Consider the following 25,281-nt stretch of genomic DNA (forward strand, 5'->3'; position numbering starts at 1 on the left):
CATGGAGCAAAATGGGGATTTGAACCCAGGCAGGTTGGAGCTAGAGTCTGGGTTCACAACTTCCCTGCTGTCCAGCCTGGTGGTCTGTTGGCCACACATGAGTGTTTCCAAGGCCACCCTGGGGTAACTGCGTTTGTGTCCCATGGGACAGACGAAAAAAGTCATCTTGGAGCGACAGTGTGGGAGACTAATGCAAAAGGAGCCATTTTCCTTCATCCCTCCCCGCGTCCCCATCTCTTGCACTGTGAGTTTGCAGGCTCCCATCCCCACCCTGTAAGGGGTGGAGTTTCTGTCTCCTCCCTTGAATCTGGCTGGCCTTGAGATTTGTGGCCAAGAGGATGCAGCTGAGAGAACCAGGTGTCAGACCTGAGCTGGGGCCTCAGGAGGTCTTGGGCCCTTCTGTTCCTTCTTGAGGGCCAGCTGAGCCTCTGTGTGAATGAACTGGACAACCTCCTCGTCAATGTCACTCCTGTTGCCCCTGCTGCCAACCAGCAGAGCCCTCTTGCTGACCCATCTCTGGCCACAGATACACAGCAGAGCCCTGCTGAAGTCACATGAACTGCCCAGCAGAGCCTAGTTATGCCAACCCATAACATAACGAGCTAAAAGAGTTGGCCTTTTGAACCACAAAGCTTTGGGATGGTCTGTTACACAGCAATAGCTAATTGATACAGAGTGCCTGGGGAGAGCAGAGATAAAGAGTAACAATTATTAGGACACCTGGGTGGCTCAGTCAGTTAAGCATCTGCCTTCAACTCAGGTCATGATCTTGGGGTTCTGGGATCGAGCCTCACATCCCGCTCCCTGCTCAGCGGGGAGTCTGCCTCTCCCTCTGCCATTCCCCCTGCTTGTTTCTTCACTCTGACAAATAAACAAAATCTTTTAAAGAAAAATAATCAATTATTATTATAATTGGTGATCCATGAGCTTCAAATTGATGAGAATTTGAATCTTGAAAGAGACACAAGAACTCAGATCGGTGGCTTTTTGTTTTTAAAGATTTTATCATTAAAAAAAAAGTAGAAGACGTCAGTGAAGGGAGGTAGGGGGGAGAAGGGGCGGGGAGTGGACTGGCAAGACGAGGGGACCTCTTCCAAATGTCGGATCCGGCTGACCCTCTGTCCCTGACCTCCGCAGCCCACTGCCAGTCCCTTCTCTAGCCTGGAGGCGGGGGACCCCCAGCCACCATCTTCTGAAGACCCGGGCCTGGGATCTCAGCATGGGCTCCAGGCAGAGGTGATGGCAGAAGTGGGGCGCAGGGCCTGGGGGCCTTGTCTTTGTCCTTGAGAGACCCTCGAGTGGGTGCTCAGGCCCCATGTCCTGGTGGGGCCCCAGGGAGGTAGGCATTGCATTGGGGACCTTAGGAGGTGGGGTCCTGAAGTCAGGGGGCCAGGTGGGGACCGGAACCAGGTGTGAGCTTAGTGGTCACAGTCCGGAGGCTGGGGTCTGTGGAGAGGGGATGAGAGGCCAAGTGAGGAAGTGGGGAGGGGTTTGGTCCCACATCAGCCCCACAGTGAGAGGAGTGCAGAGGGAGGGAGGGAGGCAGGAAGGGAAGGAGGAAAGAGGAATAGAAATAGAGGCAACAGAGAGAGAGGGATGAAAAAAAAGGCAAGACCCTTAAGACCAAGAAAGAGCAAAGAAGACAAGGAGAGAGACTGGGAACCCCCTCCACCTCTTTTGAGGTCCCGTGACACTCAGACCAGGCCACAGTCATCCTTGGTCGGTCAGGGCAGAGCTGAGACCACTACCGACCTGCCAGGCCCTGGACAAATGTCCATCTCTCCTTCCCAAGCTCCATGCCTAAGCTCTCTTAGGTCTCCACTCCCATCACCCAGCCTTTCTGTTGGCCCCAAGTTCACTACTCGTCACCGAGCCTGCTGGTGCCAGCCCAGGCCAGTCCTTCCCCCTCATCAGTCTGGAGGCAGTGGTGATAGGGGCACAGGGCTGTCTCATAGCCTTGAGTTTGCTAAGTGCACTGGGCCTTTGCATATGCTATTCCCTCCTTTCCTGCTTCACTCCTTCCATTCTCCTGGTCTCAGCTCCCAAGTTCCCCTCTTCCCTGAAACCTCCCAGCCTGGGTCTGATGCTCCCTCTGGGCTCCTCCAGTTCCTGGGTTCCCTCATCCCAGCCCTGTCCACTTTGGGCATCACTGTCTGAAGACAGGTGTGTCTCCCCCACTGGACAGTGAACCCCACGAGGGCAGGGCTGGGCTGTCGTGGTCACTGCTATGTCCCCAGCACTACCCAGCCCAGGGCCAGGCACACAAGTACTCGGGAATGTGCATTAAATGAAGGAGTGTAGAGGTGTTGAACTGAAGATTCTGGACTTCACCAGAGGGCACTAGGGAGCCACAGAAGAGTTTTAACTCGGAGTCAGTCAAGGTCTGATTTGTGTTGTAGAAATTGCAGGCAGCCCCCGAACCCTGGGCCTTTGCACACACTATTCCCTCTACTTTTCTGAGCTCAGTGAACCTGCACAAATGAACTCTTCTTTCTGAGCATCAATTTTTCCCATCTGTAACACAAAAATAATCATTTCTCCCTCTTGGGGGATTTTTATGAAGACTAAGTGGAAGATGCTCTAAAGTCTTAAGACCTGGGAGAGTAAAAGAATGTACCCTACTCCCTTGCCCCTCCCTCTTCTCCCCATTCTCCCTATTCATCCTTCAATGCCCTACCCAGAAGTTATTTCCTCTCTGAAGTCTTTTCTGTTATCTCAGGGACAGGTGACGTCTCCCTCCTGCGAGCAAGCTCTGTATTGTTCCACCTGTTGCTCTGGACCGTCATTCCTTTCTGACGTTCACTTCCTCCAAAGCTCAAATTTTCTCAAAAGCAGGACCCTGTCTGAGACTGGTCAGGATCCGGAAGAGGGTTTCATGTCCGCCAGAGGTGTGTGAACGGATGGGTGTGGGGATGACTGGGTGGGCAGGTGGGCGGGTGAAGCTTTGGAGGGGGCAGATCAGTGTAGATGCGGGTGAAAGACTGGTTGATGTATTTGCTGGCTGGAGGACAGGTGGTGGACGGAGGCATGGGTGGCTCACGGGTGGGTGGCTGGATCGGTGCGGAGGTGGACGGCTGACCGGCTGGGTGGGCGGACAGATGACTGCGGAGTGAGTGGATGTGTGTTTGCATGGAGAGTGGGTAGGTGGATGACTGATGGATGGACACACGTACAGATGAATGAATGAGCGGGTGGGTGTATAAACCATCTTCTCACGGAGCCCTGAAGACCCATGCAGACCCCCTCCAGGTGGGCCCAGTATTGGGATCTGGAGGGCTTACCGAGCTTTGAGATCTACACAACCCCCAACCCAGAACCCCGAGACATCGGACACTCACACTTGTCCTGAATCTATAGATAATGCCACTCTCCTTCTAAGTTCAAACTCATTCCCATTGAGCCTGGAAGACAAAAGAGGAGGGTTGTGCGCCTTCCCCGGACTTTCCCATATGCCCCAAATCCCTCCCACTGTGTCCCTCCCCAGGGGATCCCTCTATCAAGACAGACTGAGTCATCATTTAAGAAAGTACTAGACCTGGGACGCCTGGATGGCTCAGTCTGCTGAGCCTCTGATTCTTGTTTTCAGCTCAGGTCCTGACCTCAGGGTTGTAAGATCGAGCCCCACGTTGGGCTCTGTGCTCCGCGCAGGGTCCATTTGTCCCACTTCCTCTGGTGCTCCACGCCTACCCCACCCCCACCCTGCATGCGAGCGTTTGTGTGCGTGCGTGTGTGTACACACATGCATGCGTGTGGTGCGCGTGCGCTCTCTCTCTCAAATAAAATAAATAAAATCTTTCTTAAAAAAGGTACTAGTCCTTTAAGTAGAACCTTCCAGTGGATGGGCGGAGCCCGGAAGAAACAAGCTCAGCTAAGAAGTGGGCTCCAGTAAATCTGTGATGGTCCCTCCAGCTCCACTGTTATGCAAATGAAGTACTGCATTATTCATGAACAGAATCCCAGAAGGTGGGGCATCTTCCTTGAGAGGAGGGGCCTGGCGTGCTGGGGGCAGGGTTAGTTAAGGAGCGGGGACTTACCTGGAGGCCTGACAGTCATGTGTGGCTGAGCTTCCGTGTAGCCCCCCATGGGCTGGCCCTCTGGGCTGAAGGCTGCACTCTGCCCTGGGAAGGAGGTTGAGGGGTGCAGGCTGAGCTCCGGGATATGCGGGTCCCAGCTTTGATACTCCCGGGGGAACATTAGGCCCCCTCTCCCCATTTTCTCCTTGTACCTGTGCGGTTGGATTGGTCGATCATTGGTTGCACGATGCGTCTCCGGGCGTTGATGAACCTGGGAGGGGGTTGTGGAAACCGAGGAGGGTGTAAAGAGGGAGCAGGAGAGAGGTCGAAATGAACACACGGAGACGGAGCTGGAAAGAGGACGGGATAGAGGAGGGGAGAGGAGAGGCTCCCGGGGGCTTCGGGCCTCCTTCAGCACCGTGGACAGCGCCCGGCCTCCCACCCTGGCCGGCCCAGGGACTCCCAGGGGTCACTCACCAGTTGTTGACTTGCAGGATCGTGAGCCCCGTGTCCTGCGCCAGCTGCTTCTTCTGCTCCTCCGAGGGGTATGGGTGCTGTGACCACCACCAGAGAGTCACCCTGCCTGCCCAGCTGCCATCTGACCTCCAGGGCCTGGCCCCATGGGGATGGTGAGCCCAGGCTGGGGCAGGGCCCAGAGACTCAGCCTGTCTAAGCCGCTCCAGGCTTCCCCAGGGGCCAGTGGAGGGAAGCGGAGCCAAGATTCGGGCAATTATGCTTGTGGGCGCCCCCGCCTCTTCTAGCAATTAGAGGCTAATTGGCCAGCTCTCATTAGGGAGACCAAAGTTCAGGGTGAGGGCTCCAACACCAGAATGGAGGCAAAGCCCAGCCCGGGCCGTGTCTGAGTCTCTATCAGGGTCCTGGTGCACGTCTCTCAGTGCATGTCTCTAGCTGTCCCAGTCTCAGTCCCTCTGGGACTCAGTCTCTCCCTCTCTTCCTGTATTTTCCCAGCTTCCCCCACAAGGCAGCATGTTGCACTGGAGAAGCCCAAACTGCCTGTATCTGAACCCATGTCTGGCTAGGAGACCTCTGGGCTCCTCGCTTGCAGAATGGAACCTCCCAGCCCCATCCTCATAGACTCTGTTTGGTGATTGGTGGGGGGGGGATGTGAATGGCTGGTGGGTTGGGGGCAGGACTGAGTGAGTTCAAAGCCCTAGTGGCACCTGGCAGGCAGCTAGCACTCACGGAGTCAAGCCCCTCCCCTTGAGATTTACCCTCTGTATCTCCCCCGAGTCTCAGTCTCCCATCTTTGGGTCTCTCTTGGGGCCTCAGTGTCTGTGCGGCCATCCTCCTCCTTCATTCTCTATGCCCAGCCTGCACCCAGGCCCCAGGGCTCTCACCGAGAGGTGCTGGAACAGCCAGGCTCTCATGATGTTAGTAGCCACCTTGGGGAAGATGCCCCTCTTCTTATTCCGCCGCCGCTCCTGGTCCAGCTCCTCGTCCTCTCCCCCCGAACTGGGAGAGGCCACGCTTGTGTCTAGTCCATCTCCTGAGGGAGGACAGGCAAGCTGTGTTTGTGGGCAGTGAGCAGGGAGATCAGAGGGACCCAGAACCCTCACCCAGGAGACCACTCCACACCCCTTATTGTCCTTGCACTTCTGGAAGTCCTACTTGCTGTCTAACTTCAATCCTCAGGCCGACTCCCACATTTCCCCTCCACCTCCCAGCCTTCTTACCTTGGTCACTGGAGTTGTCCCCACTCTGGGAGGCTAGGCCCCCACTGGAGGGACCTGGGGTCCCCAAATGTACAGACCCGCTGTCCTCATGGTCTCTAATCCATGTATTATTCTGGAAAACAAGAGCTAAAGGTCAGTGCCAAGGCTTGGGTGCCCTATAGCACAGTGACTGAGACCATGGGCTCTGGAATTGGGACACCTGAATGTAAATCCTGTCACTGCCTCTTTCCTGGCTGTGTGGCCTTGGGCGAGTTGCTTCACTTCTCTGCGCCTCTGTTTCCTTAACTAGAAAACAGAAGACAACAACTGTCTCCACCTCACAGAGGTGGAAAGTGTGGAAAGGACTTGGTGAGTTCATTCGCATAAAGACACACAGCAATCGCTCCATAAACATGAGCTTACATAGATCCACAGCACCTTAGCTGAAATCCTAGAGGGCCAGCAGTGTTTCAGAATTTAGAACTTTCCGCATTTTAATTTTTTTTAATTTATTTTTAAAAGTAACCTCCAACTCACGACCCCAAGATCCAGAGTCGGAGCTCTACTGCCTGAGCCAGCCAGGTGCCCCTAGAACTCTTCCCCTTTGTAGACACTAAATCTGCCCACACACTGTGTATTTCATGACACCCCCAGCAGGGTCTGGGGCTTAACCTCCTCATCAGACTCATTAACATTTCTGCAGCAAAATGGATGAATATTTAACTAAGTGGAATAAATAAAGTCTATAAATAGCCTCTCATTAGTTCAGGTCAGACTTTGCTGCCAAATGAGTTTGCACTAAACTTAGGGGGGATAAAAAACAACTTCTCGTTTTCAGAGATGGGGTGGGGAGGTGTCTCCAAATTGCAGATGCGGGGGAGGGTTCAGGCTGTGCTTTATCTAGACTCTGATACACTTTGAAGAACTGGACAATGCATTAGATCAGCCCTCGGCCCCAGCTCTGTGTCCCAGGCGGCTGACCTACCCGCACACACTGTGTCAAACCCTCTTTGTCATTCAGTTTAAGGTTCAGCTTGACTGCTGGGAGGCAGATGGGTGGGTTACAGCTCTTGTTGAATCCCAGGGTACCCCACCTGCCCTGATTGCCCCGGACCCTGCCCGCTGCTTTGTAAGCAGGCCCCCCACTTCTACCCCCATTCCCCGGCAGCCTGCCATGGCCCACCACGGGTGTATCATCTGTATCCTGGGAGGGGACAGGCTGGAGATGCCACAGCTTGGAGAAGGTTACCCCGGGTGTGGCATGTCTGTGTGGAACTGTGTATTTGAGTGCATGGTGGACAGGTCAAACTGTGAGATCATCAGTCTGAAGGCTTTTGATCTTGGCTGCAGCAGCTGCTGGGGCTTTTCTAGCGCTGGGTCTGATGGGACGCCGTGGGTGCGTGTCCACAGCGGTGTGCCCCAAGCTGCCTTGAGACTGCGGTATGGCCCATGTCTGTGCGCTCATGCCTGTGTCCCTCTCTGAGATGGCCTCTTGTACCTCCCTGAGATCACGAGGCCACGGTGTCCTAAGTTTGCGTCTGTTGTTCAAGAGATGGGCAGTCTTCTCTGTGAGACGGTGTGTGTGGTTACTGCACGCGTGGCTTCGTGACTACACCGGGCTGGATGACTGCCACGGGTGGGTATTGGCGGCGCCGCGAAAATGCGGAATACCGCCAGGCCTCTGAGTGGGGCTCTCGCTGCGCATGTGCAGACCGTGAGTTGTGTGGCAGAGGGTCCTCGAGGCCAGTCTGTGACTGCCGTGGGCAGCCTGCCCGAGTCTGTGCCGGGGCACGGCCCTGCGCCTGTATCTGGCGGCAGGTGTGACCCTCTTGCGGGGGTGGTCCGGGTCGGGCTCTGCGCTGCTCTTACGTGACTGCCAACAAAACGGGTCCATCGGCACCCGGCGCGGCATGGAGCGTGGGTACCTGCTGCGGTCCGGCTGTCATGGGGTGAAGGTGGCACGTGTCTGCGTGTGCGCAGGCCCTGCACTTGCGCCGCGCTGGGTCTAAGTGTGGCGTGTCCGAGTCTGGGTGGCAGGATCTGGGACAATTTGCCTCCGTCTCCGTCGTGGTGGCCGTTGCTCTAGAAGTGTGGGTCTCGCTCGGGGTGTGCGGCGTATTACGTTGCTCTGTGGCTGGGACGCGTGTGTTTGAGTAGGTGGCAAATGTACTCATCTAGCCGCGAGCGAGAACGTCGGGGACTGAGTCTGCGTGGCTGTGTGTCAGGCTGTGGGTACAACTGAGTCTGCGTGTATGCGTGTGTGGGCATGCGCATATGTGCGCATGCGCTGCCATCCGGGTGTGTCCTGGTCTGCGCAGCCGCTCTTGCGTCGTGGGCGCATGCCCCGTGGTCAGGCGTGGCTGGCTGAGGCTAGGGGGTGGGTGGGGGCGCCCTCACGCTGTAGCCTGGCTGTGTCCACTCACGGCTATGGTTGCGGGGTGATGCCTGGTGCCCCATCCCCGGCCCACCTGATCCGGGAGACTGGGGCAGGAGGCTGGGTAGTCCTCGAGGTCCTCCCTGCAGCCGCCATCCCGATCCTCGATGACCAGGTCGATGGGCATCTTTCCCTTGAGGCAGGTGATGTAGCGGTGACAGAAGTTGTCGCACAGGTCGTGGACCTGAGGGGGCACCGGGGTACTGGGGGGGCCACCCGGGAGCCAGGGCTGGGGTGTACAGGGATGGGACAGCATTCTGCTCCAACTCCAGTGGGCAGAGGGCCTGAAGGAGGGGGGGAAGGGGTGAGAAGGGGGGGAGTGAGGGTGTGAGGGGAAGTGAGAAGCACTCACCTTCTCCAGCTCCAGCAGGTGGAAACGGAGCACCTGGATGGCCTGTATCATCTGAAAACGGAGACAGGAAGAGACAGAGCAGGGGAGAGAGGGGAGGGGGAGGGGAAGAGAGAGAGAGAAAGAGGGAGAAGGACAAGAGGAGGAGGAGGAAAAGAAGGAGGAGGAGGGAGGAGAAAGGGCAGAAAAGGAGAGAAAGAAGAACAAAGAGTGAGATAGAATGACAAAGACAGAGGACAGGCAGAGAGGGACAGAACCACAGGGTCAGAGAGCAACAGGGAACAGAGACAGAGACCCAGAATTAAGGAAAGATGAAGTGCCATAGAGTCAGAGACAGAGAAAGAAAAGCAAGAGGTGGAAGAGACGGGAAAGGATCCATCACAAGAGAAGTGAATGAATGTCTGCTGTAATAAAAACACCCCATCTTTTGCCTGCTTGTCCCTTGCTCCATTTCCCACCCTCTGACTGTAAACTACATTTCCCAGACCCCTTTGCCAAAGGGGTCACCCAATAGGAAGCCCTGGCCGGAGTTGGAAAGCAAGAAAAGGGAGAAGCCAGGGTATTTCTCCTTCTCTCTCCCTTCTCTTCTCTCCTTTGCCCTTTGCAGCCGAGTCCCTGCACTCATCTCGGCATGAACTCTGTTGTCCTGGCTGATAGAAGAGCTAATGCCTATTTGGTCTCTGTTCTGTGCCAGGCCCCTTTCTAAGTGCTCAACTCTTGTTAGCTCATTATATTCTCACAACAGCCCTATGAGATAGGCATAGCTACTAGCTACAGATGAGGAAACCAAGGCACAGGGAGATTCAGCTCCTTGTCTTGGTTCACAGAACTAGTGAGTGGCAGAGCTCCGATTTGAACTCAGGCCATCAGTCCCAGTTCTCAAACTCTAGGCTATACTCTTTGTAAAATGGCAATAATTATCATTGTTTGAGAAAGTGGGTCATGTGACCTCCTGTCCGCTCCCATAACCAACCCCAGGGTTATGGAGGGTGGGACAGGAGACCCCTGCAGAGGAAGGAGCATTGGGAGGAGAGCAGAGATCTCACCAGATTGTCCAGTTCCGGGTTGGAGGAGAAGAGGGGCCTCTCAGAGCGGACCTGGGAGGAAGAGAGAGACCAGGGAGGGTGCGTCCTGTCTCCTGACCATCCCTCCTCGCTGGTTCTCCTGGTGCAGAGCAGACGGGGATGCCCACCTGCTTGGCAAAGGCAGCAATGTCCTCGTTGAAGGAATCAGAGGAGCATACGTCACCACTTGGAGGTGTGCCCAGCCCAGTCCCGGCCCCATCCCGGGGTGAGCACGTGGCCAGTTCACATTTCTCAAAGACCAGGGCCAGCAGCGGGAAGAGCGGGTGTCTGGGGGAAGCAGGACAGAAAGTTCATGAGGAGAAAGCAGGGGACAGGCGGAAGATGGAAGCACCTGGGAGGAGACAGAAGACTCAGGGAAGAGATGGAAAGACCAAGACAGAGCACGAGAGTCAGAGACTCAAAGAAAGGGGCCCGCATCCCAAGACCCCACTGAGCCTTCTGTCCTGTCCCCACTCACCCATAGATCTCATCCTTCTCCCTCCTCAGGCCATCACTGTCCAAGCCCAGGGGCTGGGGTTGGGGAGGCCGGTGGGGGCCATAGGGCCCCGGGGCTCTCGGTGCCGAGGGCACTGCCTCTGAGAAGCCAGCCAGAGCTGCAGTGCTGTCCACGATGCCTGGGTAGTGGGGCAGCTCATCGTACTGGGGGGAGGCGAGAGAGGGAGAGCACCAGAGAGGCATTAGGAAACCTCCCTACCCTGGCACTCAGGAGATGTCCCTCCTTGCCTCCCCGAACCAGCCCTTTCACTCCCTGGGTCTGAGTTCTGCCACCTTTAGACCATGGATGTCCCATGGAGCTGTCTGGGTGGGTCTGAGAGCCCCGTGCCATGGTCTTCTCTTATAGCCCTGGCCTATGAAAAATGTTCCACGGGGGATTCTTGATGTGTGGGCAGGAGGGTCAAGAGGAGAGAGACTGATCCAGGTCTCAGGTCTGAGGGTCAGGGATCAGCTGAGGGTAACTCCCAACTCCTCCCAGAGCAAGGGGCGGGGGGAGAGAGCCATGGGGAGATTCAGAGAGAGACTAGGAACGAGATACAGAGATACAAACGACAGACAGAGAGGAGGAAAGACCGGGATGGAGGAGAGAAAATACAGGAGAGAGATACTCACTCACGGGAGACTTCCCATAAAAGCAGCACAGCACGTCATTTATGCATAAATGTATGTCTACACTGCCTCCCCCCCCCCCGTCAATTTCATCCCACAGTTGTCAAATAGGCACATCTGACTCTGCCTTAACAACCTGTCACGCCCCACTCACCATGTAAATCCGCCCCCTCCCCCCCCCCCACAGAACTAAACACCAGACACAGCAACGAAGGAATGAGTGGGTGAATGAATGAATGAATGAGGCATTTAGCGCATGCGTGAATGACCGAGCGAGGTATTTAGCGCATGCGTGAATGAATGAATGAGGCATACAGCACAGCACCTGGCACACATTTCATAAACACTTGTTGAACCGAAGTGTAAGCCCGCACAACCGCACAACCCACTTGTGCGATCGGCCCCAAAGCGAACCACCGTCATCACAAAAGCACGTACCCTGGGGAGGCCAGAGGGGCCTTAATCCACAGGGCCAAACTCTCTCCTTGGACTTGAGGAAACAGGCTCAAAGAATCAAAGAGACTCAAACAGAAGGATGCAGACGTTCCTCCCCTAGGTAGCCCTGGCCCCTGCCCCCCGCGGGTGTGTGCCAAGGGCTCTGTGTGTGGATGTCCCTCTCGCCATCTCTTTCTCTTCCTCCTCTCCTAACTTCTCCTGAGCCCCGAAGTTGAATCCAACTGTTCCTAAGACGTGTGATGGGGCCCTCACAGCCTGCCATGTTCCCACCCCCCCCCCACCCCCAAAGGTGCGTACTCACCTCCTCGCCTGATCCCCTCCGACTGCCCCATCCCCAGGACCACAGAAGAGAGAATCCCTCGGCCCGGCCTGGTGAGAACCCCCTCCCCAGTACTGTCCCCACCCCTAATCCTCAGGAGGACTTGGAACAAAAGTATACCGGGGAGGAGGGCTGGGGAGGGCAGAAGAGCAAGGAGGGGGTAGGAGGAAGGACCTGAGATGGAGCAGGAGACTCAGGGGTGGAGAGGAGGGGGGCACCCAGAGCAGAGACAGAGGACCCCCGGGGATAGACTGAGGAAGAGACCCGGAGCAGAGACGGAGAGACCAGGGACAGAGAGGGGAGGCAGAGAAAGAGGTGGAGGAGAGGGCGGGACGGGCTGACGGGGGCCAGAGAGCCGGAGCGGGGGCGACGGAGGGACAGGGTGCGCGGCCGGGCTGGGACGCGGGGTGCCCACCCTGAGACCTACCCTCCGGGCCATGGGCTGATGCCGGCGGCAGCTCCCGGGTCCCTCCAGGGCCTGGCCGGCAGGGCGGGCGCAGCCCGGGGCAGCGGCCCCCGACGGGCCCGCGGTGCGGACGCCAGGGGGTGGGGCAGGAGACCGGGAGCCCGGCCCCCCCACCCCCGCCGCCGTCAGTGGCCGGCGCCGGGCAGCGCGGAGGCTGCGCGCATGGACCCCCGGAGCCCTCCCCCCGTGGGGGTCAGGGCGAGGGGCTCATGACGGCGGGGGCAGGGGTGAGCGGGGGGCAGGCCCCCAGTCCTTCCCCCCCCCGCCCCCGGGGTCCCGGGAGGATCGGGGCGGCCCGCGGCCGACAGACCCGGAGACTGGGGAGACCGGGGTGGTGCGGGGGGGAGATTGGGAGAGGGGGCGGGGGCGGCGGGGGGTCCTGAAGGCAGCGGGCCAGAGGACTGCCGGCGGCTGGGTGGCTCGGTGTCTCCCCGGCTCCCGGTCTCTCCCGGTCTCTCCCGGTCTCTCCCTCTCTCTGTGGTCACATCCGGAAGTTCCACATCGAGATGCTTAACCCGCTGTCCGCCGGTGGCTGGGCCGCGGGCGGGGCGGGCGGGGCGGGCGGGGCGGGCGGCCCCTCCCCCACCCACCCCCTCTCCACCTCTTCCTCCCGCGCCGCCGCCCTCGGGGCGGCCTTTGTGTCGGGGTCTCCCCGGGTCCCCACCCGGGCCGCCCCTGTCCTCGCCGCCCTCTCCCCGCACCCGGCCCGGGCCTCCTTGGCCTCCCGCCCCGCGGCCGCCACAGGTCTCTGTCCGCCCTGCCCGGCCCCTGCTCCCCGGCTCCCTTTCTCTCCGGTGCGCCTCTCTTTGGCCTGTCTCTTTGTCTCTCTCTCTTTGTCTCTGTCCGTCCGTCTGTCTCTAGGAGACGGATGAGCAGACAGAGGAGAGAACCGGAGGCTGGAAGTAACCAAACCCCATATTTTAGTTTCTGTTCTTGCTCCGGGTCCCCTAACTTCCCTCCTCTGGGAGCCAAGGATGCTCATGGGCCTGTGTCTGACGCTGTGTGTGCGTGTGTGTGTGTGTGTGTGTGTGTGTGTGTGTGTGTCTGGTTGTGGGACGGTGCAGGGTTATTGTGCTGGGTTATTGCCGTCTCTGAATATGGTGCGTATTGGGGGGGGTGTCTGCCTGGGTTCAGCGTCAGGCCTCAGCCAGTGGTGTGACAGCCCCTGAGTTGGGGGGGGGGGCGTGTGTGTGCACATTGGGGGTTGCACAGGTGTGCAGGCTTGGAGGTGTTCCCCTGCCCAGTTCTGACCCCCGGCCTTTCACAAGGGTCTCCCCCCCCCCGGGTTAGGGTAGTTTGTGGAATGTGCAAAGTTGAGGGTAAACCATGGGCCTGCTCCCCTATCACCTATCTGTTCCGGAGCAGGTCCAGAGCTTTTATCTGGCTCCTGGAGGATCTGGGACCCAGACATCCTGTGCAACTAGGGTCCTAATGACACACAGGAGGTTTCTACAACAAAAATTAATATTGACGGGTGCCTGGGGGGGGGGCTGAGAGGGTTAAGGCCTTCCTTCGGCTCAAGCTCAGGTCATGATCTCAGGGTCCTGGGATCGAGCCCCACATCAGCCTCTCTGCTCAGCAGGGAGCCTGCTTCTCCCCCCACCCCCCATCTACTTGTGACCTCTCTCTCTCTGTGGGTCAAATAAATAAAATCTTTAAAAAAAAATTAATATTGAGCTCCAGCTGTGTGCAGGGCAGGGTTGGGGGGGAGTGTCCTGGAGACGAAGCAGAGAGAAAAGATAAACTTCTTGGCCCCCTGGCACTTGAGTTCTCTTGGGGAGGGCTGGGGAAAGAGTAGACCAGTAAGTAAGTGCATCAGGGTAAAAATAATGCCTGGAGTTGGCAAGTGTTCTGAAGCAAAGCAGAACAAGGACAGAGCAGATGATATAAGGGGATGTGGAAGGCCCTCAGAGGAGGTAACATCTGAGCAGGGACCTGAAGAAGGTGAGGGAGGGAGCCATGTTGGACTTCTGAACCCAGAAGCAGAGGAACAGCAAGTGCAAAGGGCCTGGGGCAGGAATGTGTCTGGTGCATTGCAGAAACAGTGAGGAGGTCAGCAAGGGTGACCACGGCAGAGGGCAGGTAGGAGAAGAGAGACAGACCTCGGATTCATCATCTCTCTGGCTTTTTCTGCATTAGGGGTCTTTATCTTCTGGTGCCCTCAAATTCCTGAGAGGATATGCTGATGCACATCCTGGAGGCCTGTGAATGCTCTGAAATTGCAAATGGTGGGCTAGGTGCCCCTGTGCTCCTTTCCCAGGGAAAGGGCCCCTTGTTTTCATCCTATTGTCATAAAGGGATACTGGACCCCCAAAAGTTACCCAACCATCATTCCTGAGAGAGTGTGCCAGAGAGAAGTGAGACAGAGATCCAGACGGAAGGGGGACAGCAACAGAGATCCAGAAAGAGGGGGACAGAGATCCAGAAGGAGGGGTGACAGAGTTCCAGAAAGAAAGGGACATGGGGGGGGTGCCAGTGAGAGAGGGGCGGAGGCAGCGTGCCCACCCCTGCTGGGCTTGCTAAGGATATATATATTTTTTTAATATTTTATTTATTTGACAGAGAAATCACAACTAAGCAGAGAGGCAGGCAGAGAGAGAGGAGGAAGCAGGCTTCCTGCTGAGCAGAGAGTCCGATGTGGGGCTCTATCCCAGGACCCTGAGATCATGACCTGAGCCCAAGGCAGAGGCTTTAACCCACTGAGCCACCCAGGCTCAGCGCCCCTCGCTGAGGATATTTTTATTACCCTCATAAACAGCTCTGCTCTGCGGTGATCTGCTTCTCCACCCTCCCATCATGTGGAAGTGGAACAAAACCACCCAGGGCAGGGGCGAGACCGGCAGCTAAAGCAGGAGGCGCTGCGGTTAGGACAGCAGCAGCACTTCCCGGTGGGAGAGGGCTAGGGAGTAGAGGGCTGTGAGGAGGGCAAGGACAGGACGATGGCCCCGGGGTCCCCTCACTCCTGGGAAGGTCCCCTCCTCTCCCACCCCAGGCTCAGCCGGTGTCATCCCAGAACCCTCCCTCCTCTGTCTCTCTCACTGGGTCACCTTGTCCCACTCCCTCACTCTGTCTCACACAGGACCTCAGACCCTGTCTCTCTGTCCCTGACTCCACCACCAGCCCTCCAGCCTGGCCATTGCTGGGTGTCCTCCAGGAACCCGGGGTCCAGACCCACCTTGGCCCCTCCTCTCAGCCTGTCTCCCCATGGGCAGGACGGGCAAGGGGCCTGGGGTGGGGGGGGGGGAGGAGGGGACACGGTTAAAGCAGAGAGTGCCAGGACCCAGAGAGCCTTGGCTGACTCTGGGGCCCCCTGTGCCAGAGGGCACTGCCCGAGGCTCTCGGGAGCAACTGTCCCTGGGGTGACGCTGGCCCTTTAAGGAAGGCGGAAGGGAGGGTAAGGGGGCCCCGGGAGAGCCTTTCATCACTGCCACACACCCCGCCCCCCAGATAGGGGTTTTGGAGCAGAAAATTAATTTAAATCACTTTTTAATTAAAGATGCGAAGCTCTTCTGTCTGCCCCCCACAACTGCCTTCAGCTGAGGTTCAGGGTGGGAGGGCCTGGGAGGTGGACGCCCAGGCTCGCCTTACATCTTGGGGGGTACGCTGAGGTCTGCTCCCCAAGCTGACTCTGCAAACAAGAAGTGTGGCCTGATGTGGCCACAGTCCCAGTGGGGAGTGCGTGTACAGAGGGAGAGAGGCGACTGTGTTTTCGCTGGGGTGGGGCGTCCCAGGGAGGCCAGTGGGGGGTTGTGAATGAGAACCAGGCAAAAGCAGCGCTGGAGAGAGCCAGGGAAGGGCTGGGGGCAGATTGAGTTACAGACGGGGTGGGGGGTGAAGGGGGGAGAGAGGGAGACAGAGACAAGAGTCATCTCTGCCATTGCTCTGAGCTCAGAGGACGCCCCAGCCCCCCAAACAAGGAGGAGGGCCTCTGACTCTTGGGTATAAATCTTTTTAATTAAAGAGAGGAGCGAGATGTTGGCAAGAGGAAAGTAGGAGTGTCTGGAAAACTGATGGAGGGAGGGGAAGGAAGGAGGTCTGCAATTTTCTCACTGCCCTGCCCCCCTCTCTGTCTGTATCTCTCTCTCACAGACAGACAGACAGACACACTCGGCACCCCAGTCTCCCACCTCTCTCTCTCTCTCTCTGACTTCCGGCCTCCTCTGCAGAGCTGAGCTGCCTTGTGTCCCAGGGGAGGGAGCAGGTGGGGTCCAGGCCTGGATCCTGGCAGGCGGGGGTGGGTAGGGGAGGACATGCTCCCTGACCCTGGTGTGGCTGCTTCTCTGAAGGCGGTGTTTGGACCCCTGGATACAGGTATGGGGAGTGTGTGCGGCTCAGCATGGACACAGATCTCCCCCTCCCCCAGGTGAGCCCTGAGCACAGGAGGGGCTCTCACTCTCTAGCCCTGGCCCATCAGGCCCTCTATGAGTAGCCCTGGGGGACCTCCAGGTCCTTGCAATGCAGATTCCCCCCACTTGGCCGCCAGCCTCTCCATGGCGGCTCGGCTTGGGAGGACCTTCTCCCTCAGCTCTGTCCTCTCTGGGGCTTTGCTCACCAGGCGGCTGTGATTTCCCAGGGACCCGGGGGCATCCCCCATGGTCAGCTCTAAATGGATGGAGTGAGCAAGGAGCTGCTCGGGGGTCCCTGTCTTCTGTCGTGTCCTACAAGCTCTCTGCCTCAGTTTCCCCTCTGTCAACAGCGCAGGGGTTTGTCTTTCCATCTCTCTCTCTCCTTCCTCATCCTAGCCTCTCCGCAAGGATCTGTGTCTTTGCTCAGGGGCAGGGATGAAGGGATCCTAAAAGAGGGTCCTCTGTGTCTCTTTCTGTCTTGGGTATGTGTCCATCTGTCTGTCTCACCTCTCTCTCCCTCCATCTTCTCATCTGTCTCTGTGTCTCCTTTTCTCTGGATGGTCTTTCTGTCTCGCCCTTCCCCTAGCTCGTCTCTGTCTCTGGAGACTGTTGTCTCTCCGCCTTTGTGTCCCCCCCCTTCTCCTCTCCTTCTTCATCCCCTGCCCTCCCCACTCCACGCCCCCAACCCCGTGGCCCTGGGTTTCTGCCTTCTTGTGTCTCTCCCTCGCCCCCCACCCTCTGCCCAGGCCCTTCACAGATGCATCGCCCCAATCCCCAGCGCCTCCCCTGTCTGGCTCCAGGAGAGGGAAACATTTATCTTGTGGAGGGGGAGTCCCCCCGCCCCCACCCTTCCCCCCGCCTCCTGGGCCCATCCATCACCCATCACCGGAGCCCGCGACTCAGGCGACTCATTTGTCACTGCCGCCTGCTGCCCCACCAAGCAATCATACCATTAGCCATGGCTCAGCAGAGGCCACCAGGACTGGCCTGACCCGGGCGGGGGAGGGGCGCTGGCCAGGGCTCCCACCCCCCACCGCACTCCTGTTTTCCTGTCCCTTCCCTCCTTTTTCTTCCAATCGGCTTTCTTCTGCCAGCCTCGCTCCGTGCCTTAGTGTCTGCTTTGTGGGTCTCATCTCTGCTCTTCTCTTCTCTGCCCTCCTTCTCCCCCACCTCGCCCTCTTCCCCCCCCCCCCCCCCCCCCGTCGCCTTCTTCCCCCTCCTCCTCTCCCTCTCTGTTCTTCTGGTCCCTCTCTCCCTCTCGCATGCCCATACGCCTCCCTGTCCATTTGTCTGTCCCTTGTCTCTCTCTCCCCATCTTTTCCTTTCTGTCTCAGTCTCTCTTTGTCTGGATGATCTCTCTGTCTCTCATCCTCACTCTCCCCAGTCTCTGTGTCTCCCCCATACCTCCCTCACCCCCACCTGGCCCTGCTCTGGTCCCTCTCTGTCTGCTCCCTGGTCCACAGCTCTCTGGCACCCCGTGCCTTTAAGGGGCTCTGACCCTCTAGTACTATTTGTACCATCTCCGCCCCATCTCTCCCTCTCTCTCCCATCTGCTTCCACACCGCATTTTAAAGTCTCTGGGCTCCCCTCTCCCCGTCTAATTTTCCTGTCTCCCCTTGGTCTTTGTCTCTGCTTTGTTCTGTGGCCCCCTCCTCTACTGACCCCAACTGCCCCTTTCAATCCATCATCCTTGACATTTCCTTCTCTCCATCTCCTGGGGAGAAAATTGCAGGCAGAGGGCAGGGGGCAGGCAGGCCAACTATAGGGGGTGGGGAGGGCAAGCCCGAGGAGACACTGAGACCTGGGAAGCCCACCCCTTCTCTCCCCCAGTCTTCAGTGCCGGGAGGGTCTCCCTGACTTCGATCCTCAGAGGGACAGCCAGGAGCCAGCCCTTCCCTGTGCCCTGGAGGGACAGCCGGGCCTCCCTTCTCAGTGCCCATGCACTTTCCCATTGGACGAGGGAGAGGGTAGGGCCGTGTGGGACAAAGGTGCCCCACTCATGCCCCTGTGACCTGCCACCAGCTCCCACCCTGGCACCTGCACCCACCGAAGTGCTGGGAGCCAAGCCCTGGAAGGCCGGCTCATCAGCAGTCTGGACTTGGTGGATAAACACCCCAGTTTCCTCACCCTGAGGTCGGGCACCCTAAAGAGGATTCTGCACCATCCCTGAGCGGTCCCAGCAGGGTTGAGACCCTGTTGCCCCTAGGGGGTGACTTGCCAATCAACATATCCTTAATACTTTCCTTCCCCCACCCCCACCCCTGGGGTCTCCTGGAATCACTTCCCAGATAAGCCACTTGCCTCCCATCCTTGCTTTGAGCCAGCTTCTGCAGAGCCCAGCCTTAAATGGTGGCCAGGCAAGGGCGAGGTGGATAGGCACTGAAAGTGGGCAAGGGGAGGAGAGATCCCCTGAGAATCAGATCTGTCCTTGTGGCTAGGCTACGGTGCTGCCCAGCTTAGATGTTGCTTGTGAAGGTGTTTTTAGATGAGATTAATATTTAAATCAGCAGACACTAAGTAAAGTTGATAATCCTATGTAAAGTGGGTGGGCCTCACCCAATCAGTTGAAGGCCTTTAGTGAAAAAGACAGATGTCCCCTGAGAAGGCTGGAAATCTACTTTCAGCTGCCTTCCAGCTTGAGCTGCAACATCACTACCCCCCTGGGTCTCCAGCCAGCTGGCCTGCCCTGCACACTTTGAACTCTCCAGCCCTCACAGTTGCATGAGCTAATTCTTTAAAATAAATCTATCTAGGGGCCCCTGGGTGGCTCAGTTCTTAAGCAACTGCCTTCGTCTCAGGTCATGATCCCAGGGTCCTGGGATCCATCCCCGCACTGGGCTCCCTGCTCGGCAGGGAGCCTGCTTCTCCCTGGGCCTGCCGCTCCCCGCTTGTGCGCGAGCTCTCTCTCTCTCCCTCTGCCCCCTCCCCCCTCATTAAAAAAAAAAAAAGGAAGAAAGGGGTTCAAGATGTAGAGACACCCAAAAGATAGGGGACAAGTGGCAATAATGAGTTAGCTCTAAAGGTAGCATATTTATTACCTTTAACTTCAGCAGCTGCCGTTACAAGTTACCATTAACTCAGGTTCATCCTCTCACAGTTGTGGAAGCCAGCATTCCAAAACCAGTCACTGAGCCCACATGCAGGTGTCGGCAAGGGCTGCGCTCCCACTGGAAGCTCCAGGGGAGAATCGTTCCTTGCCGCTTCCAGCTTCCGGGGGCTTGTGGTCCAGCTTCCTGGGGCTTGTGGTCCAGCTTCCTGGGGCTTGTGGTCCAGCTTCTGGCGGCCTGTGGTCCAGCTTCCAGGGGCTTGTGGTCCAGCTTCCGGCAGCTTGTGGCCACGTGACGTTTGTCTTGAAGGGCCAGCATCCTCAATCTCTGTGCCTCGTTCTCACACCCCCCCCCCATTCTGTGTCTAGTATCCTCTCCCTCTGCCTCCTTCTTTTAAGGATGCCTAAGACCGCATTTAGGCAGACCAGGGTCATCCAGCATGATCGGCCCATCTCAAGACCCTTTGTTTAATCTCACCTGCAAAATCCCACCTGAATGTCCTACAAAGTAACATTCAACAGGTCCTGTGGATGAGGGCATGGATATCTTCAGGGGCGCTAGTATTCAGCCTGCCACGAATGGCTGCCAACAATTCTTCCCCACCCCCTAGGCCCGCGCTCCACCCATCAAAGAGGTGGCATGGACTTCCCTGCCTGCTGAAATCCTGCAAATGGCTTATGGTAGACATGACCCAAGGCCCCGCAGCTTCTACAGAGTCTCCCTTGCAACCTGGTGGAGAAGTTGGTCCAACCAGCTAGGGGAGGAGGGGGGCCACATGGAGGAGTAAAGTGGCCCAGCCCACAGGCAGCGCCCACTGCCAGCCACGAGGGAGGGCATCTTGCACATTCCAGCCCCAGCCGAGCTCCCGAATGAATCACAGCCCTGTGATGACCTCAGCCAACGCGACGTGGACCAAGAGAGCCGATGTCAACGCACAGAAATGTGAGAAATAATGCAGAGTTTTTTCAAGCCACCAAATTCCAGGTGGCTTCTTACTCTGCAATAGGTGACTGATGAAACACACACACACACACACACACACACACACACACACACACCCACACACACACATGCTCGGGTTGGGGGCCAACATTTGGAAACAGATAAACAGAGAGGGAGGGAAGATACAGATCAAGAAAACAAAGCAGAGAGACAGAGTCAAGAGAGAGGTGGAGAAGACAAGAGAACTTAAAAGAGAACTTTGGAAACAGAGAGCCGGGGAGAGACAACAGTGGGGAGACAAGAGGAGACAAGAGGCAGAGAAGTCATCAGGAGAGTCAGGGGCTCGAAGCCCCAGCCAGACTTTCAGTCCCCCAGCCAGCACCAGCCCCATGAGTGCATTACCTGAGACACCAGCCCAGCCGGGCTGAGCCTTCAGATCGCTGGAGCCTCAACTGACTTCTGACTGTGGTCATAGGACAGACCCCAAGCAAAGATGCCCCAGGTCAACCCATAGAGCCCCGGGAGCCAAGCCACCCAGGGAACCGTGGGAGAAGATATGGACTCGTCATTTTCAGCCACTAAGTCTTGGGGTGGTTTGCTCTGTGACCACAAACATCCAGGACAGGGAGCTTGGAGGGTCAGGGACAGGTGTGGGTGAGGAATGGGACACGAGAGAGTTGGGGGCGGGGTCTTAGGTGGAAAATTTATTTGGGAGAAACAGGCTAAGGACTTGGGGAACGGTTTGGGAAGATGAGGCTGGGGAAATAAGGGTTTTGAGTTTGGGGCAGTTTGGAGGGTCTGGACTGGGTCTGGCTGGGGACCTTGATCTCGGAACAGGTGATGCAAAGAGTCCTGGACCCTCTGGTGTTGACACCAGTTTCACCCCACACCCCTACTCTGACAGCTTCGAGTTTCTCATCATCCACACCGCACGCTCCCTCAAACGTTTCTGCATGTTTCCATTCTCCCACTTTTCCTGAAACATCTTTGGAGATTTTAAGCATGATGACTCAGGACAAAAACTACATTTTTTTTTTTTTTTTAGCTCCTCTCACAGCAAGATGTGGCCACGTGAGTCAGGTCTGGCCACAGAGATGCAGAAGGAAGTGATAGGTGTCATTCTTGGGTCATAGCCTTACGGGGAGCAGTGGATCCCAGACCGCTCCTCCCTGCCCCAGCCTTCTGTTTGGACTGATACCACGGACATGAGCCCATCCTGAGTTAAACCAATGAGGGCCACACTCTGGCTATTCCAGAGCAACAAGAGAGAAGAAACCTGAGATTTTATTGCCCCAGTGAAATAGTTTTGCTATTCCAGATGCGACTGTCACACAAGAGTGAGATAAGCTCTTACCTTATTTAACCCATTAATTTTTTTTTGGATCCCCATTATTCACATCTAAACCCACATCTACCTACTATCAGTGAAAATATTCCCTCAGCACCTGTCTGTGGTCTTGGGTGCACACGGCAGAAGGTGACTGACTGATCCCACAGAAGCCAAGTGTATGTGTCAGCTTAGGTTGGGTGATGTAGTAACAAACATCCCTCAAATCTCAGTTGAATGAAATAAAGATCTGACCTTTCCCTTCCCTTCCCTTCCCTTCCTTCCTCCTTCCTTCCTTCCTCTTTCTTTTCTTTCCTTTTTTCTTTCTCTCTCTCTTCCTTCCTTCTTTTCTTTTCTTTCTCTCTTTCCTCTTCTTTCTTTCCTTCCTTCCTTCCTTCATAATCTCTATGTCCAACATGGGGCTCGAATCACAACTCCAAGATCAAGAGTTGGCGTGCTCTACTGATTGAGCCAGCCAAGCCTCCCAGACTTATTTCTTGATCCAGCTACAAGCCCACAGCAAGTAGGGTACATAACACCTTCACTCTAGGACCCCAGGCTGTTAGAGCGGTCGCTACGTACATTATAGCTCATCATGGCTCAAGAGAAAGAGACACGGTAGAGCACATACTGGCATTGGAAGCTTCCACCCAGAAGGGCCTCCTGTCACTCCCGCCTTCTTTCTTTAGCTGCGGCAAGTCACCTGGTCACTACTGAGCTCAAAGGCCTGGGAATGCACAGTCTTCCCACAGGGAAGGCAAACAGAATTTAGCAAGTGCTAATACAATTGACTATACGGAACTTAAGAAAAAAGGTATGAGGGGCTCCCAGAAGCACTGCGTGGCCTGGAGAGCTGGTTCTGAGGCTAAGGCTCCAGAAAAGAGCCCCAAACCATGTCCATGACAGACCCAACAGGGAAACCACCTCTACGGCCCCTGGCAGATCTGGGTCTTGGACGTCATCCCAGGTTGCCCCGCTGTGGGGTCCGGGACATAACCGCGCCTGCCCCCGGCACAGATGCTGCCTCTGGGTCTGCGCCCCTTCTTGCAGCTAGCAAGGCCTCCCAAAGCCAGAGGGGGCTGCTGCCACACCAGCTTCACCAGCTACATGGACCCCCTACGGGTCCCCTTTTGCCAGGCACGCCTTTGGAGCTGAGGAGTCCTGCTGGCGAGTCTGTTTGGGGGCACCAAAGTCACGCTCTGAGTCCTGGCTGTGAAGGAGGCTGGGAAGGCGAGTTCCGTGGCTCCTTTCTGGTGGATACGAACTTTCCAGGCTGGAAACGTCCCCACACATAGTGAGTGCATTTAGGAGCTAGAAATACGAGAAGTTTCCACTGTGTGCTCACATTACTGAGGTCCAGAGAGAGATGGGAGTTGGCACTAGGAGGCTTCAGCAAGCCTCTGTACTCGTTTCCTGTTGCTCTTGTAACCCATTACCCCCAGCTCGGGGGCCTCGAATGACACACACTTCTCCTTACAGTTCTTGAGGCCAGAGGTCCGATATCAAGGTGATGGACGCTCATTCTGGAGGCTCTAGGGGAGAAGCTGCTCCCTTGTCCTCTTCAGTTTCCAGAAATGCCTGAGCCCTTCCCCAGGAACTCCACCCTCTGCTCCCCCGTCACAGGTCCTGCTGTGGCCACCCCCTCCCCCTTTTGGAAGAGCCTTGTGGTTGCACTTAGGGCCCACGCAGATAAGCCAGTGTCCTGTACGTCTCGTAAGATGTCGGCCTTGATCACATTGGTGACGTCCCTCTGGCTGCTGCGGAAAGGAACCTATCCACAGGTTCTGAGGGTTAGCAAGAGGACCTGCTGGGGGGCTGTTATTCAGCCTACCACCACATGGCTTCATGGAATGCATCCAAGGGTTCTGTCCTAAGGACTCCTAGAGCCCTGGGGTGAGGTCAGGGCACTCACCCTCGCACCTCCCACCTGCCCGGCCCCGCCCCATGGGTGTGGGTCCGCTTGCATGCCCATACCAGAGTCACAGCTCTTGTGGGGGTTGCCCTCTCCATGTGGCCATCCTTGCAGCTTCTGGAAGTCACTGTCCCCACACCTTGTCCCTCAGGCTTGGGGCATTACTAGCTCTCAGCTCTGCCAGCCCCAGAGGCCTGCATTTGTCCATTTCCCTACACCCTGCTGGCTTAGAGCATCCCCAGTCTCCCAGTTCCCTGCCACCTGTGTTCTGCTAGAGTCCTTCCACTCACAGGTCCCAAATTGACAGCCCCCTCCTGCATTCTGTTTGGCATGTGTCCCCCACTGCCCTGTGAGCTGGGTGAGAGCACGTCCCAGGGATATTGTGGTCACCGCAGTAGCCCCAGCAGAGGGCCAGGCACAGAGCGGACATGTACTGGATAAACGGAATTAAAGAATCTGGGGGCTAGAGGGAGAGGAAGGGATAGTCCCCATTTTGTCTCCCCGGGGTCTGGGTTTTTAGGAACCAAGTCTCAGGTGGCAAAGCAGGTGTATATGGGGTCTGCATTTCTCTGCCCTTCTGGGGCTGTCCTAGGATGGCCATCCTGGTGCGTGTGTGTGCGTGCTTGCATGTGAGTGTGTGCACGCGTGCCATTGGGGAGCGGAGGGAGAGAGGAGGTGGAGAGAGAGAGAATATAAATTATAAAAGTGGGCAAGCTGGAAATATCTAGAAAGTATAACCTTTCCATCTGTTGTGCTCTATGTGCTTGGTATTATCCCAAATATATATATAAAATTCAATAGAACCCTGCGCCATTAGTCCCCATCATTATTGTTCTTATCCCCATTTTCCAGATGAGGGAACTGAGGCACGAAGAAAGGAAATCATTGTGCTATTGCTTCCTGCCATGACAAGTAATTGAAATGACTCCCCAGCTGACTCCCTTGGAACTCCTAGCATGGGGGAAGAATCGTGACTTTGGGATGGGATGGACCTCGTCTCATCCCCGTCCCAAGCTCTGGATATGCTCTCTGGAAAGCTGAGATCTTACTCATCGTCTCCAGCCCAGGCTCACCCATTTCCTTGCCTCTACCCCCACTGTCTTTGCTCAGCCTGGTAAGACAGAAGTGTCCTTGTCCCATCTGGTGCTCTGGACCTCATCCTCTTCCATCCCCACCTTCCAACTATGAGACTTTGGGCGAGTTGCTTCCCCTCTCCGAGCCTGTTTCCACACCTGTAGAAGGGGGGTGATCCCTAGAAGGGGACTGCATGTTCTCCCTCCATTTGGCCCCTTCCACTCCCTCCTCTCTCTAGACCAGCCTGACCCCTCCCCCACATCCTTCTCCAAATTGCTCTTGTCAAGTCCTAAATCCCAAGGTCCATTCCTGCTGCTCACCTTCCTCCACCTTTCAGCCCTGTCAACCACACGCTCATTCTGGAAACTCTTCTCTGGGCTTCAGGTGTGCTAGTCTCCTGGTTTCCCACCTACATTTCTGGCATGTTCCTCTCCATCTGCAGGTCTCCCACGTTCCTTGTGCCCCACCCACTCCGTGGCTTGGTGATAAGGCATTGCCAGCAGATCCTCAAATCTCTGTCCCAGATGGGATGGATGTCCCCCCTCCCTGACATCTCCCTGGATGTCCCGGAGGCATCACCCTTAGCATGTACTCACCTGAATCCGGCATGTTCTCCAAACCTGGCGCCCCTAGTTATCCCCACCTTCATTCCCCAAACCCCGGAGAGACCTCACTGCTTCTGCAAGAGAGTCTCCACACTGACTCCCTCCCTGTCTCCGCCCTTCACCCATCTC

General features: G+C 56.7%; 1 protein-coding gene across 2 annotated transcripts; it reads right to left on the bottom strand.

Annotated features, from left to right (window-relative positions):
* Positions 1 to 981: 981 nt before the first annotated feature.
* On the bottom strand, positions 982 to 12,236 carry MEIS3 (Meis homeobox 3). Of its 2 annotated transcripts, none has more exons than XM_045989363.1 (13): positions 11,861 to 12,236; positions 10,012 to 10,193; positions 9,662 to 9,821; positions 9,516 to 9,566; positions 8,473 to 8,523; positions 8,155 to 8,304; positions 5,708 to 5,819; positions 5,372 to 5,520; positions 4,491 to 4,567; positions 4,226 to 4,284; positions 4,035 to 4,118; positions 3,339 to 3,401; positions 982 to 1,446 (listed from the first exon to the last, which is right to left on the bottom strand). In XM_045989363.1, the coding sequence occupies exons 1-12, from the start codon at positions 11,870 to 11,872 to the stop codon at positions 3,352 to 3,354; spliced, it is 1,137 nt and encodes a 378-aa protein (XP_045845319.1). In that variant the 5' UTR covers positions 11,873 to 12,236; the 3' UTR covers positions 982 to 1,446; positions 3,339 to 3,351. The 2 variants fall into 2 exon arrangements, with proteins under 2 accessions (XP_045845319.1, XP_045845320.1); XM_045989364.1 differs by having other exon boundaries at positions 8,155 to 8,253; positions 11,861 to 12,235.
* Between the last annotated feature and the right edge of the window lie 13,045 nt (positions 12,237 to 25,281).

This window comes from Meles meles, chromosome 19, assembly GCF_922984935.1.
Source record: "Meles meles chromosome 19, mMelMel3.1 paternal haplotype, whole genome shotgun sequence".
NCBI classification, from domain to species: Eukaryota; Metazoa; Chordata; class Mammalia; order Carnivora; family Mustelidae; genus Meles; species Meles meles.